The sequence below is a fragment of the Chroicocephalus ridibundus genome, chromosome 9 (genome assembly GCF_963924245.1).
Source record: "Chroicocephalus ridibundus chromosome 9, bChrRid1.1, whole genome shotgun sequence".
In the NCBI taxonomy this organism is placed as follows: Eukaryota; Metazoa; Chordata; class Aves; order Charadriiformes; family Laridae; genus Chroicocephalus; species Chroicocephalus ridibundus.
In genome coordinates, this window is record NC_086292.1 from 24,277,363 (window position 1) to 24,291,855 (window position 14,493).

General features: G+C 54.0%; 1 protein-coding gene across 2 annotated transcripts; it reads right to left on the reverse strand.

Moving 5' to 3' along the window:
* Positions 1-12,538, reverse strand: FRMD7 (FERM domain containing 7). Of its 2 annotated transcripts, none has more exons than XM_063345994.1 (12): positions 12,406-12,538; positions 7,600-7,704; positions 7,192-7,234; positions 5,830-5,863; positions 5,011-5,108; positions 4,752-4,866; positions 4,420-4,567; positions 3,212-3,307; positions 2,791-2,954; positions 2,488-2,556; positions 2,319-2,394; positions 1-2,132 (listed from the first exon to the last, which is right to left on the reverse strand). In XM_063345994.1, the coding sequence occupies exons 1-12, from the start codon at positions 12,460-12,462 to the stop codon at positions 1,119-1,121; spliced, it is 2,019 nt and encodes a 672-aa protein (XP_063202064.1). In that variant the 5' UTR covers positions 12,463-12,538; the 3' UTR covers positions 1-1,118. The 2 variants fall into 2 exon arrangements, with proteins under 2 accessions (XP_063202064.1, XP_063202065.1); XM_063345995.1 differs by having other exon boundaries at positions 5,830-5,908.
* Between the last annotated feature and the right edge of the window lie 1,955 nt (positions 12,539-14,493).

A 14,493-nucleotide genomic window follows, 5' to 3' on the forward strand; every position in this document is an offset into this window, starting at 1 on the left:
ATAAATTGGGAATCCCCCTCCTGCCGCCCCACTGATGGTGAGCAGTCCCATCTCCTCCTCCTTTACAGCCAGAAACAACTCTGGTAAAAATAACATTGCGCTTGTGCGGCAGAGGAGGGTTTGAAAGCACCATGGTTACAGCAGACTGCCTCACGCCAAGGGTGAGCACCAGCTGCCTGTTTCTTTCCTCCCCCCCTCCTGAGCTCTTTCCCCCGTGCTCCTCCACTGGGGCCTGATCTGGGGGAGCGGAGGACCCCTCACAGGTCTTTCTCCCCCTGCCTTCAAGCGGGGCACTGAGGCGCCAGGGCTGTGGAGGTGCTGCCAGAAAAAGGCAATCAATGGGCCTAATAGAAGCGGGGCTTTGCGATATCATTCATTAACCTCCTTTCCACAGCTTGCTGTGGGATGCTGCTAAATGGTTTACAAGCACAGCTGGGATGCTTCTTGGGGAAGGCTAATGCTCTAAACCGGCCAGGGAGAAGGCGGAGGGGTTTGCTTCCTCCATGACTCCAAGCATTGCAAGGAGCACCCCAACATGTGCCCCTGTCTTCCGGGGCCAGGCGCTCCCTTCAGCGTGGGTGGGAGGAGAGGCAGGATGGAGGAGATGAGCTCTGTGCTGGGGCATTGGCAGTGTCCAATGGAGGGGGTCAGCTCCTGGAGCAGCCTACCCTGGACATTCTGTTCTTCTCCAAACAGGCCTCAAACACCCTTCCCACCAGTGTGCTTCCCTGCCGCTGTGAAAAACACGTTTAAATTCTTCTGTGAGATGTCTCTTTTCTTTTTCTCCCTACCCCCTCAATGAAGACTGGCGGCTGAGCTCCAAGCATGGGGAGGACGCAAGGTCTTTGCAGGGCTTTTAGGAGAGCCCTGGCCCTTCTGGCTGGAGTGGAACCCCCGTGTGTGGTGGCAGAGACACACCAGCTTCCAAGCGTGGTGCTGGTGTTGAGTACTTCTGAACCTGTTGTCCGTTAACACATCCTCTATAGCTAAGAGCAGTCGTACAACACAAGCCCATCACAATGGTTTGGAAGCAGTATCCCTGCAAATGAGAGTGTCAGCCTTCTGCAGCCCCAGGTTGGCGCTGGCCACCTTGGCTCCCTCTGGCCAGTGTGAGGCACCTAGGTGAAATACCTGGAGGACCCCCGGCAAGTCCTCTCTTCAGCAGCGCCAGTGGCAAAGGACACCTCCTCATCCTCTTCATCCAGCTGGAGGCTGCCGGAGGACAGCCGCACCCGGGCCATAGGCGACCGCAGCACCCGGCCGTACAGGGAGCAGTAGTCAGTGGCCAGGAAGTCGGAGTCGGAGTCGCTGGACTCGGTGCTGCTGCCCACATAGCGCTCGGCCGAGCGCCGCGGCCCTGGCTGGCCTGGTAGGTGCTGGAAGACGCCCGGCCTCCGGCTGCTCAGCACGGGGCACGGCCCCAGCGGCCTGAACTCAGAGCCGTAGGGGAAGCGGATGGTTTTCATGTCCGACTGGCTCCAAGACCGCTTGGGGGGCTGCTCCTGAAGGCCGTAATCGAAGGAGCGAGCCAGCAACCTGCTCTCCCCAGCTGGGGCCATGCTTCTGCCCGCTGCCACACCCATGGCATCACGGTGAAAATTCCCGGCCCGGGTCCCGCTTGGGCTGCGCCTGGGGGGTTTTGCAGCTGCGGGGCTGCATCCGCTGTCTGCGTCCTCGCCGGACGCCAGTGTGTGGCATGGGGGCTGTGGAGGCCTGTCCAGGTAGAAGAGGACCTGTGGCGCCGGGGTAGCCACGGGCGGGGGGCATGGCACATCCGAGTACACCAGTGGCTGGGCGCTCACCTCCCGCATGTTGCCCACCGAGGTGCTTTTACTGTTCCCGGCGAACTGGTGGTGAGGCTGAAAGGAGGTCAAGGGGTTCCTGGCGCTGAAGTGGTCGGTGGGCTCCCATGCTCGCTCCAGCTCGGCGTAGAGCAGGGGGAAGGCAGATGAGCTTTTGGAGTGGGGCAGGAAGGCGGGGGACGCTTCGGGCTTGGAGCGCTCCAGCTCGGCAGCGAACGTCACCTCCACAGGGGAGCTCCGGCGCCGGCCGTCCAGGATGGGCTCAGAGGTGTGCACCCCATTGGCATGGTAGGAGCCCCGGCTGCCATAGGCAAGGCGCAGCTCCTCCACCTGAGCAGGGGCAGAGGGTGGGTGGGTGCCCAGAGCCCCAGCCAGGCAAAGCAGGGCCGCTAGTGAGCCCACAGAGCTGAGGGTCAGCCCTGGGGACTCCAGCTGAGCTCCGCCAGCTGGGGCTGCGATGCCAAGACTCTCCCCCAAGCCCTGCTGTTACCTCTCACTGACGCTGAAGGGACATACCTGCTTGGAGATGTCTGTCAGGAGGTCTGGGGAGGAGCGGCACTGCCTTTCATCATAGCGGGACGCGTAGTGCTTCCTGCAAGGCCAAGAGCGTGGGTGGGTTCATGGCCAGGAGGGTTGTGTCCACCCGCACCACCTGGGCACTGCCCTCCTCCCTGCTCCCCGGTACCTCTCAAAGGGCAGGCTCTTCATCTTCGCCTTCCTCCCATGCTCCAGCAGCTGCCGCTGCGTCCTCCCGCTGCAGTAAGGGGGGAGAGGTGTGAGTAGCACCATCAGCCCCAGCCCCAGGGCATCCCCGTATCCCAGGGGAAAAGAGGGGACGTGGCAGGACCGAGGCAGCAGTCTCTCCAGGAAAAGCGGCTATCAGGCATCATCCCCTTGCATCCAGCCAGGTCCAACATAAAAGGGAAGCTCTGAGCCATCCCCACGCCCTTCCTGGCCTCCTGTCTTGGGTTTTCCCTCAGGACTTTACCTGTAGCGGAAACTGGAGCCCTTGCTGCAGAGAAGGGCTTTGGGCTTTGACTTGGGCTCTTCAGACAGCCTGAAGAAGGCATGGTATTCCACGCAAGTCTTCCAGAAAGCCTTGCAGGCGTCCCGGCTTGCCATGGTGAACTCCAGCGTGTCCTTGCACAGCGCCTGCATGGCCAGAGACAAGTGTCGGGGCGCAGGGCCAGGTTCTGCCGTTCGCCCTCCTCACCCCCCAAAGGACCACACTGGGCTGCTGGCAGCTCTGGGTGGCGCAGTGTCACCCTGCTGGGGACATGGGGGTGGCACACACCACACTCACGAGGAAGGAGCATCATCCATGAGCAGCAGAAACAGACTTTATTCAAAATCAGGGATTTTGCTTGCCTGCTTCTGAGGCTGGCAGCTGCCTGCAGCGCGGTACTTACAGATATGTTTGCATGGAGCTTGATGAGAAAATGCTTCCTCTTGAAACTCAGTTTGCGAATTTTGGACCAGTTGAATGTGTTGATCTTTGTATTGCCCTGCAAGGATGGACACAGCAGTTTACAGCAGGATGGGGCAAGTGAGGACTGCAGAAACATGATGGGCCAAGACCTGAGCTGGGAAAGGGATGCTGAGATTTGGTGTTTGACCCTCCTCTCCAGCACTTGGTCCTAAAAGTGGAAATCAAGGTTCAGGCCCTAACTCTGCCTCCTGCAGCTATTTGTAAAACTCCAGGATCCCAAGACAAACCCCGCAGAGGCAGAGTCTCCCAGCTGTCCCAACTCAAACATCACATGAGTTAATGCAGAATCACCCCCCAAAAGAAGACAACCCCTCCTCTCCTTTGCTGGAAGCACTGCAGAGCTCAGCTCCCATGCCTTCAGACCCAGCCCAAGCAGGCTGCGAGCATACCATACCCCTCATTATTGTTATGCATCAATTAAGATGCAGCCAGACAATAAAGGTTTCATGGCAGGAACGTGTAAAATTGCGTTACTCCATGCTGCGGCACTGAGACCCCCTCAGCTTTCTGGGAGAGCCCAGATTTTAATGGGCTCACAGATGCTCTAATCATCCATGAGGGGCGTTTATGGCTCTGAATAAATAACCGGGTCTGGCAGCGCTAATTATGAACAGCAGACCTACAGTTGGTTTTTTTGTTTTTGTTTTGTTTTTTGTTTTTTTTTTTTCCCCTGCTCTGGCAAGATGTTCCCAGGTTGAAATTAGCCGGTGTGGGAGGCAAGCGCTGCTTCACGCCGGCTGCGAGGAAGTCTGTGTTTATTCTGCAGCTACGCCGTGATTACAGCATTATGTAATTGCATAGACATGAGGTGGCTATTTTCGCTGGAAGATTACACGGTGAACACATGTGACGCAGCAGTGTAACCTGTGGTGCTTACATGGCTGTGCTCGCCATGACAAGGGCCGAGTGAGCTGGGGCGGGCATGGCGGCATGCAACCGGCATGCATGGAGGTGGTGGGGCTGAACCCCGCAGCGATGCCCCAGAGCATCGCCTCCGTGCCTGAGGTCTGCCCGGGAGTGCTCCCTCTTTGAGGATCTGGGAGGGTTTGGAGCACACAGGGTCCCCCCCCCATCATCCAGAGGCGATGTCTCTGGGGAAAGGCTGCCCGCCCTGAGCGCTGGGCTCACCCGCAGGACCAGCACCCCCATGTGTGTCACGGCCAGGTTGATCTGCGTGCCCTCGCCGTCACTGGCGGGGTGCGGGCGGATCCCATACATCTCCAGTTTCCTGGCCACGTCCAGCAGCTGAACGTCTGACTCGGCCGGCGTCTTCCCGCTGGAGACACAAACGCATCGAGAAGTGGCAAGAGCGAGAAGGCAGCCACTGAAATGGGCTGAAAAAATGCCTTTGAGCGTGCTGGCATCGCACCCACCCCGCTGCCCGCTAATGGGGACAGGCCCCTCAGTGGGCCCCTGCCGGGTGCTTTGGGTGGGCGGACGAGGCGCGGAGCAGCCCTTACCTGTGTCTCCGGTGGTAGTGCATGATCTTGTTGTCCAGGTACTCCTGGTTGGGCAGGTACCTGTGGGTTGCCAGGTGCTGCTGGTCTGTCTCCTCATGGAAGTCGCCCAGTTCGGCTGTGGGGGACACAAGGAGAACATGGGTTAGGCTGCGAGGGGTCACGGCAGGGGGAAACCCTCGCTGCACAGCCGAAGCAGAGCCCGGTTGTCCTCCTCCCCAGGGAAGGGGCACCGTCCCCGCGGGCGCTCGCCTGCCCTTACACTGCAGCAGGTGGGAGACGAGCAGCGCCGCACTCTTGTCGCTGCAGGGCAACCGCCCCAGTGCCAGGTCCTTCTTGATCTGGAGGGTGAAGAGGTACCTGTGGAGGGGACAGGAGTGTGCCCTGGGCAGGGGTGGCAGGCGCCAGGCTGAGCCCCGAGGGCTCTGCTGCAGGGGGCTGGCTGTCCCCGCACCTCTCTCTGCACTCGCCCATGTTACAACCCAGGGGATGAGGGTTTGAGGGGGTCACGGGAGGAGCGCCCAGCTCCTGCAGAAGGCTGCATCTGGGCACCACCATGACCAGTATGCCCCTGCCATTGAAATCCCCATTAGTAGCTTTCAGAGTTAAGATTTCTTTGTGCTTTTGAGGCCATTTGCATCTCTCACGGCTAACGTTCTGCAGAAGCACTGTCTTAGTTTTATTCGTAGCTCCTGTACACAATGCTTTCTCTAAAACGGAAGAGCTAACAATGTAATTTTCAAAAATAAAATAAAGGTTCTTCTTTCAGAACGCAGCATGAGGCAGGAGCTAGCCTGAGCGAAGTCAGACCTGATGCCCAACTGCTAAAGCATTTGGCAGTAAACAACTTGCAGCCTCTTTAGATGGCTGATCCTTCAAGTGGACTTTGTTTAAAACCAGGATCAAGAAAAGATACTCTCTCGGTTTTAGTTTTTTTAAAGCACATAGCTCTTTCAATAATTAGAATAACCACTGCTAACAGACAGGTTTGGGTAGATGAAGATAAACAATTAAACACATGCTTCACAATTGCAAAAATACAGGACTGTGCGGTAAGAAAGTAACAGAACAAGTACTGTACCTGGTCAGCTCTTCTCTCAGATGGCCAGGGTCCACTGGGAAAAATTTCACCATAAATTTGAAAAGAACCTCCTTAGGATCTTAAAACACAACATCTTCATAAGTTTTCTTTCCTGTGTCTATTGAGAACATTTACAACTCTCTTCACGCATGCTGTCGCCTTACAGAGGAAATCGCTCTGAGCCCTTACCAGTCAGGGCTGGAAGCCCTGAACATCAGGGACTCCAGCCTCTCCCCAAAAACCAGCCTGCCCAGACCCCCAGTGGAAGCAAAAAGGGAACTGGATGCCTAAAAAATATGAAAGAGAAAATGCCCCATCAATTCTTTAAATTGCAAAAAACCCTACCAGGAGGGGGGGGTTTCCATGGAGTGGTGCCACGGGTGCTTGTCTGGAGCATGGCCATCGGCGGGGTTGGACTTTAAATCCAGCCCTCCAAGCACTTGGAATGTAACAGCTCCATAGGACACTGGGCAAAGCTTTTCTGTGGGTTGAGTAAGAGCAAGTTGCCAAGCCCAAGGCAAAGAGCATGGAGGGAGGGAGGCAATTTTGTGGGCACTGACTGTCCCAGGACACAGTGGGACGGTTCAGGGGCTCCTGGAGGCACGGGAGCCTGAGAGAGCAGGCCAGAAGTGACGTGAAAGAAAAAACTGGCACCTGAAATAATCCCACTTCTGATGCACCCAGAAAGGGGAGGCTTTTTTCCAGGCTTTCCCCTTACAAGAAATTCATGCAGACACTGTACTGCAGCCTCCCTGTGACAAATACTGGGGTCATGTGCCTGACCACCTCCTGGTCAGCATGTATTTGGGGAAAATATCCTTTGGTTTGCCACAGGGGTGGAAATAGGCATAGGCTGAAAGGGGCACTGTGTTAGCACCGGTCCTGGCCACAGCACAGGATGCTGAAGTGAGGTCAGGCTCGGCAGCATCTCCATGCAACGGCCTCGGGGGGCTGGGGGCTGGAGAGGGGAGTCAGAGCCAGCGAAGGGCAGGGCTCAGGTGGCTGAGTTGCCAGGAGTTGGGAAGGGAACAGGAGGGCATGCAGGGCGTGATGCCCACCACCCTGCCAGCCTGGCAACGAGCGCGCACGCACGCAGCCGCCCCCCGTGCCTCCACCAGGCTGCAAGGCAATTAACGGCTCAAGCCTAAAATGACACAGAAGCCAGATTGCAAAGGCAGTGGTGTTTCTACAGGGTTTTATACGGAATGTGGTGTCTTTGCAACCCAGCCTCATGCTATAAAATGAGCTCAGGTAAATGCTGGAAACCAGCCCCCCGCCCCATCCCCAAACAATAAAGGCTGCACAAATGTGTCTGCACTAGTCACTGGCAGTGATTTAGAATTTTATTCTTTAAGTACTTACTTTTGACTTGCTTTGTTATGGGTTTTAGTAGCTCCAACCAGACCTGAAAGAAAGCAATGAAGAACTGTGTGAGTAAACAGCACAAGAGAAGGGGAATAGAAGCAGCAGCATCATGCTACAACGCAACACAGAAATGTTGGCCAGCTTAGCTGCTGCAGCAAGGGGTCCTGCTGGCAGGCCCACGCCGATGGCTACGGATAAACTCCGTGGGCCGTGGCTATCATCAAGGCTTTGCCAACCAGCTTGTGGCTCCCCTCATAACTCCCATTTTCAAGGGCTTTTTGGCATTGTGGCAAAACTTCCCATTGAAATTTTCCGTCCAGGAGGTGCCAGTGAGCCCCCAGCCATACAGGCAGTTGCTGCAAGGTTGCAGCGTGGTGCAGCGCCAGGGCCCCATGCTGCACTCACGTGGTTCCCAGCCTGGCTGCAAAACTCCAGCCCGAAGTACTCCTTCTCCGCAAGGTTGAGGTGGCTGCAGGTGAGGTTGAACAACCCTTTTCCGCAGGATTTTTGCTAGCAAACAAACACACCACAGAAGCAGCAGGTTAGGCAATGCCAACAGCTGTGGTGATGGGATTTCAGTGCGATGGGGGAGAACTTTTAGCTCCCTGCCTTTACCCCAAGAGGATCTGTGGGAATTTTCCTGAACATGCTGCAGCAAAACCCTGCTCAATAAACGTTGCTGGCTTCAGCATGTGGGACAGGATGACTGCGCACTGTGTGCCCCTAACTTCTCTTGGAAATCAGATTCCTTCTCATCACTTCTCTCCTTTATTAAGGAGAAATTGCTGAGATCCCATCCCTGGAAGTTGCCCAGAGAAGCTGTGGCTGCCCCATCCCTGGAGGTGTTCAAGGCCAGGTTGGACGGGGCTTGGAGCAACCTGGGCTGGTGGGAGGTGTCCCTGCCCAGGGCGGGGGAGGGGGTGGAACAATGTGATCTTTAAGGTCCCTTCCAACCCAAACCGTTCCATGCTTCTATAAGGAATGTAAACCAGAGAGGAAAGGTAAGGGAAAGAAATGCTGCTTTTGGCTCACCTTTTGCAACCGTCACTGTCTGGGCAGCTCCATCCCTGGCAAACTGGCAAGCGCTCCCCAGGATGAGCATCTGCCTGAACCAGGGGTGGCCGTGGCAAACATGCTCGATTAAAAGCAAACGGGAGCACCCCCCAAACCTGTGCAGCAAGCCTGTGTGCCCCGACTGCCGGCGACTGGATTGCCGGGGACAAGCTACTATTATGGTTAATGGTAATTAACAGCAAGAGGACCCTGCGGAGATCCTGTGCCTTGGCCCCTGGCTCATCTGTGCACTTTAGCAATATTAATTAAGTGGCACTACACGCTGATAACTACACCAGGCTGTAGTTATTCCGAGTAAACAGAAACACTTGGTGGGTGTTCTGCTTGGCTTGTTGCCGCGCGGTCTGACAGAGCTGGGGAGCGACCCAGGAGGCCCCTGACTTTGGAAAACGCACCAGAATGCACCAGAAACGAACCTGGCAGTGACCCACCCCAACAAAGACCCTGCTACTCCTTTATCAACTTGTGAAAAGCAGACTAAAAATAAGTGTGGGTTCATGCAAAAGCAAACTGGAGCAGAGAGGCTGGGTTAGACAGCTGCTAAATTATGGCATTTTGGGTGATGGAGGTGAAGGCAGGCTGCAGGTCCCCGTGCCAACGCTTCTCCCGGCAGGGACGGGAGGGACCCTGGCTGCTGGCAGTGATGCACACTAATAACCACCTTTCACGGCTTCTCCTGGAAATTGCTGGCTCCGCGCTGAAAGGCTGCTGAAAAGCGATAGCGTAATAACAGCATTCACTCTGCAGCACCCCCGGTTGTCCTCAAAATTACTAGATCACAAGGGTAATTAAAACAATTATAAATGTTTCTTTCCAAGCTAGAATTTTCTAGCATGAAAGGCCTTGGCCTTTGTCAGGCATCCAGGAAAGACAAGCATTTCTTACTGGGTTATTACTCACCACATGTCTGCTGGGAGCAACCCGCTCTCCTCCAAGCCCAGAACTGCCCAGGGCGGGCACTGATGGAGACCAGTGGCCCCATCCGCGGGAAAACCTGCTGGCTAGGGAGACACAGCCCTGCTGATGCTGGCGACGGTTGAAAAGCAGAGCTTTTCCTCTCACCGAGTGCTGCTTGCAGGTGTCCCGTCCTGGGTTTGCGGGGTACCAAAGTTCCAAGCCGTGCTGGGGTACGGTCGTGCGCAGGTGCACAGCATTGGGTGGGAGTAGTGGGCGCTGTGTTGGAGGAGTGCAGGGCAGGGCAGGAGGGTGATGCATGGGGCTGGATGCCCCACTTCCCACCCTAAATGTGCCTTCAGTGACGTTGCAGGACTGGGTTAGCCCTCACAGACAGAACCCCCTGTGTATAAGGCAGTGGAAAGCAGAGGCTGTGCTCGCCATTCCTGTCCTCGCTGAAAGCAGCTGGGACAGGGTAAGAAAGCAAGATGTGCATCCAGAGGCAGAGAGCAATGTTTGTGACGCATGGGGACACATACATCTGTCCCCAAACGACACTCTGGCAGCATTTGCTGTCCAACAGCAAAGCCATGATTCTGCAGTGTTCCCCGTAGCTTGGGCTGCTGCACCCAGGTCTGCGGTTTTAGAGGGAAGCGACACCTTACAGGATTTGGTGTGATCTTTCTCCATCACCGTGGGAAATGCCTCCCATGCTGATGTCTTTTGCATGGCCACAGCTGGTACGCACCAAAAGGTACCAGCCCCACTGCTCCCCATGCCCTCGCTGGACCAGCTCACGTGCAGCTTCTTGTCAATGAACACCCACCGATACTTGTCATGATGGACACAAGACCATGGGAGATTTTTCTCCTTCACTCAGCCCCAGCACTTAGTTTTTCTGGGCTTGTTTGGTTTGCATTTTCTTTCTTTTTTTTTTTTTCCATTCTACTGCATCTTGCCCTCTAGCAAATTCCGCTAGCAGAGACGCCCAGGCTTTGTCTGCCCAGGCTGCAAAGTGGTTCTCCATCTCTGTGCTGCTCTGGGGGAGTCTCCGAAGCCTGACCAGGCTCAAGGCTGCTTCGTTTAAACTGTTCCAGAGTGAAGGGTAACTTTATTGGTGAGGGCACATGCCAGGTCACATCTCTGGGTACCCAGGGATGGAAGGAAGAAGGGAGGCAGCTTTGCAATATCTCCTCTCAGTGCAACAAACCTGTTAAAGGCTGATCTGTGACTGTCCCCGCACCTGGACCCTGGGGCCAGGGGTCCTGATGCTCTCCCAGGGCCAGGCGCAGGGCTCGCTGGCGTGGTTGGCAGCATCCCGGCAATATCCTGTCTGCACCATGGCTCAGCCCTGGCGTGTTCATCAGGGAGGGCACAACAAGAGACGTTTGGACAAGTGGCAGGTCCTCCGCTTTCCCCTGCCTTGAGGGCTCAGAACTGACTCGTCGGTGCCATCCCAAGAACAACCTCCATCGCCCAGCAGAAGGAGATCCTTGGAGCTCAGCGGCCACAGAGAGGATGCCAGGCCCCAGCCATCAGCAAGGATGTAGATGAAGGCAGAAGGCTTCCCAGGCCAGCACCCAGCAGGAGAAGAACTCATTCGGGGGCAAAGCCGGACTGAAAACGAGCCTGGCTGCAGGTGCCAGCAGCTGTGATACCCACGTGAGGCAGGTATGGATGCAGACTCCACGCACGAGGCTGAGAGGGAACCAGGCCCGCCGTGTTTTCTCCCTTTTGTTCTTTCCCTTCCATTATACTGAAGTACTGCACACTCAAAAGAGCTTTCCAAAGTCAGGAGGGATTTAGGAAGAGTTGCTTGATGTATCTGCTCAAAACTTAGCCCAAAGCGGTCCTTTTATAATGGAGAAGTCACTAATTCAACTACTCATTTATTGTACCCATACAGCATCAAATGCATGAAATGCCTGAAAGGGGTTTCCAATACTGTTCCATAATAAAAAGGGAAATGACCAGGAGTTCCTCTAATGGAAGCTATTTGCTGCAATAACATGTTGTGCAGAGCTATAGTGCTGTGTTTCAGGCAAATAAGAAAGCAGAGATGGAAAAAATGCAGCAACATTGTACCAGCAGCATGTGTTAAATTGTCTCTCGCTATGCCCTGATCTAATCAATATGGAAAAAAAAGGCATTTTAAAATGACTAGTCTCATTTTTAAGCTGACTCCAGGTCTAGGATTCATTAATTAAACCAAATCAAACAACTTCCATGCTGTACCAAGGAATGGAACTGCTCTACAATCCTCTTTTGTGCAAAATACTGTCACAAAGAAACAGAGCAGTGCACCCAAGACCGAGCAGTTCTCAGGCTATGCAGTAAAACCAGAGGACAGGACAGGCTGAGAAATGCAATAGAACGTGAAAAAACCATTTATATTACACACTCTGGTCCCATAGGAGATGCAGGTAGGTGCTAGAACAGATCTACTTGAATTAGCTAATTCAATTAGCTACTGTGATTATCAAATCCTAACCAACAGTAAGTGCTCAATCACAATTGTAAAAAGCTCTGTTTCTAACACATAGTCAAGATATACATAGTTTCAGTTACCTATATACATATATATGTAAATCTGACACCATAAATATTAATACTTTACATTTAAAATCTATTTCAGAGCTAGCATTTATTAAATGTGAATTTTTTTAGGACAGTGTGTTGTTGGACATTGTCATGCAGAAAATAAGATACAGTGAGTTTTTCCCCTTAGCTATTCACAAAAACACACAGTTTTCCTTTCCAACTGAAGCCCCGGAAGAGATGCATGCAGATGTTTCTCACTAGGGATAATTTTGTTAAAGATGCTACTTTTATCCAGTTGCCAGATTTTTCTTCCTTATTGAATGCTTATACTGGCAGCCAGACAAACAAGAGAAGAACTCCACACTTGTCAAGAACAGCCCTTCATATTACCATTACCTGATTTCCAAAAGACGACACCAGATAAGTAAAGGCCATTCCTCCTTCTTTATAAATAATGCCAATAACAGAGGAGAGCATGAGTGTGTTGGTGCTGAAAGACACTTCGCAACCAGCACTATAACTTCTTGTTTTGGATTTCAGGCTTTTTTTTTCTTTTTTTTTTTTTTTTGTTTTGCTTTTTTTGTTGTTTTTGTTTAAAACTGAAAACCTGAAGCTATCAGAGACCATGCAATCCTTCAAAGCAGCAATGACTTCAATAATTAGCACAAAAAAACCCCCAATAAGAACATGATACACACTTACATCAACTACAAAGATCTTCTGGGAGTCATCCAGAAACTGGACTTTCAGGTGCAGCATCCTTGAGCATGTGGCTGAGCGTGCGGCAGGCACAGGAGTCCTAGCGATGTGAGCGGTGTGCCAGGAAGGCAGCCCTGATTCCTCTTGCACACATAATTTCCTCCTCTCAGCTGGATGGAGAAGGCTGCGTTCACAAATGTGGAGCGGAGGCTGGAGCAAAGGAACTGAATGCCTAAAAAGGAGTTAACCCCCCGCCCCAAACAGATACCTCCCCTGGTTCAAATACCACCACGGCATTAAAGGCTATTTTCCCCCTGTGAATTGTGCGTTTATTAATAGGGGGAAAGGCTGTGCAGCAGCTCAGCAAGAGTGGCACTGGTAGGGCTGAAATAAACACAGAGTGTTTGCAGCTGGTGGTGAGCAGCGCGAGGGCAAAGTGAGCCCACGCATTTTACCGCGGGGTCAGGGAAGGAGAGCTGCGCAGCTCTCCTGCCAAAGCCACCCAGAGTTGCCTTTCCTCTGGTCTGGTTAAGGTGCACTGAAGACCAGCTGTCACAGCTCGCTCCACGAGGTGGGCAGATAAGCTCCCATCTGCTGAGCAGATGTGTGCAGGGTGGGCTGATGCTCTTGGCTGGAAGCTGGGAAATGTTTCCAACTGAACTTGAAACGAGGTGGAAGTCCTTCCTGGAGAGGACTTGCTGCTAATTCCCAGCTGGCAGCCTGGTTTGGCAGCTTAGTGAAGCCTCACAAGCCTTTGAGACACCTGTGTCAGACCTGGAAAGCCCACGTCCCCACGCACTAGCTCGTCCTCCAAGCGCCGGAGCCAGCTGCCCACCCTCGAGACCCCCCCCAGGCTCAGCCCAGGCTGCCGACTGCAGCCTCCCCGCAGCGTGGAGGGTGCCTGAAGCTGGCGCTTGTGATGCTGCTCTGCCCCAGCTACTGTGGGGACACCATTAGCCACCTGACCTCTCTGGCCACTCTCTTTCGACAGAGCCCCCCCCCCACTGAGGATGAAGGCAGGGCTGGGGCAGGACCCCCCACTTGCAGAAGCAAATGCACTGAGTAGTGCCAAAAGGCAGGTGGTGGACTGTCGTAGGGGACCATTGTTGCTGCTGCTCTTGATGGAAAAAGCCAGAACCACGCGTGATCCTGTGGGACCTAAAGCGATGGAAATGCATCCCCGCAAACCGAAAAAGCCACGTTACGTGCTGCGGAGACTTTGCTTGTTGCTTCCTTCCAGGCTTCCACTGAAACTTCCAGTGTAAGTCACTCCAGGACATTTGCTGTGGTCCCTCTTACTCTTCCCAAGTATTCCTGGGGAAGTCAGGACAGAGCCTGTCAGGGCATATACATGGCTTGCCATCTGGGCTGGAGAGAGGAAAAACCGGAGCGCTGTTTAGCTACAGAAAAACTTGTTAGTCTTCTACTAACCAGGACAAAAAAAAGAAGCATAAAAGTTAAAGCAAATCTGTTTTTCCATGTGAATCTGCTCCACAAAGCAGCTGAGCTCCTCTCCTGCCAGCAGCCGGGGTTGTCTGGCTGTACCCTGTGTGCAGGCACTGCGTCCGAGGAACAAATTTCCAGTGCTGCCCTTGGCCGGGGTCTGAGAGCTTTGTGTCATGGGAGAAGGGCGTTGTCACGTACAGTCTGGAGGGGCTGAGTGCATTTTCTCTCCACAGTTTTAAACATTCATGCTGTCAAATGTTGATGGGCATCAAGGAGAAGAGCAGCACCCCTGCGAGTGGCTCTCATGTTGTGGGCACTGCTCTGCCAGGGCAGCACTGGGAGCACTGGACCGGCATGAAGGATGGACGGGCACACCACGGGGGAGACACCAAGCCCCTGAAGCAGCCAAACCTCCCTACTACAGGCTTTCTTGGCATGACAGGGGCACTGACCCTGGGCTCCATGGATCCTGTTAGAAGCCGAGCACTCTCCAGCTGGGTTGTGGGTGAAAGAAAAGGTTTTTTTTCACTACCATGACATGAGGGAAGGGGACTGTGCTGGGTTTAGCTGGGCCTCTAGCCACCCTATGGAGGCATTTGTGCAGACAGTTGTGGAGCCAGCAGAGGCGAACAAGGTAAATAGGGA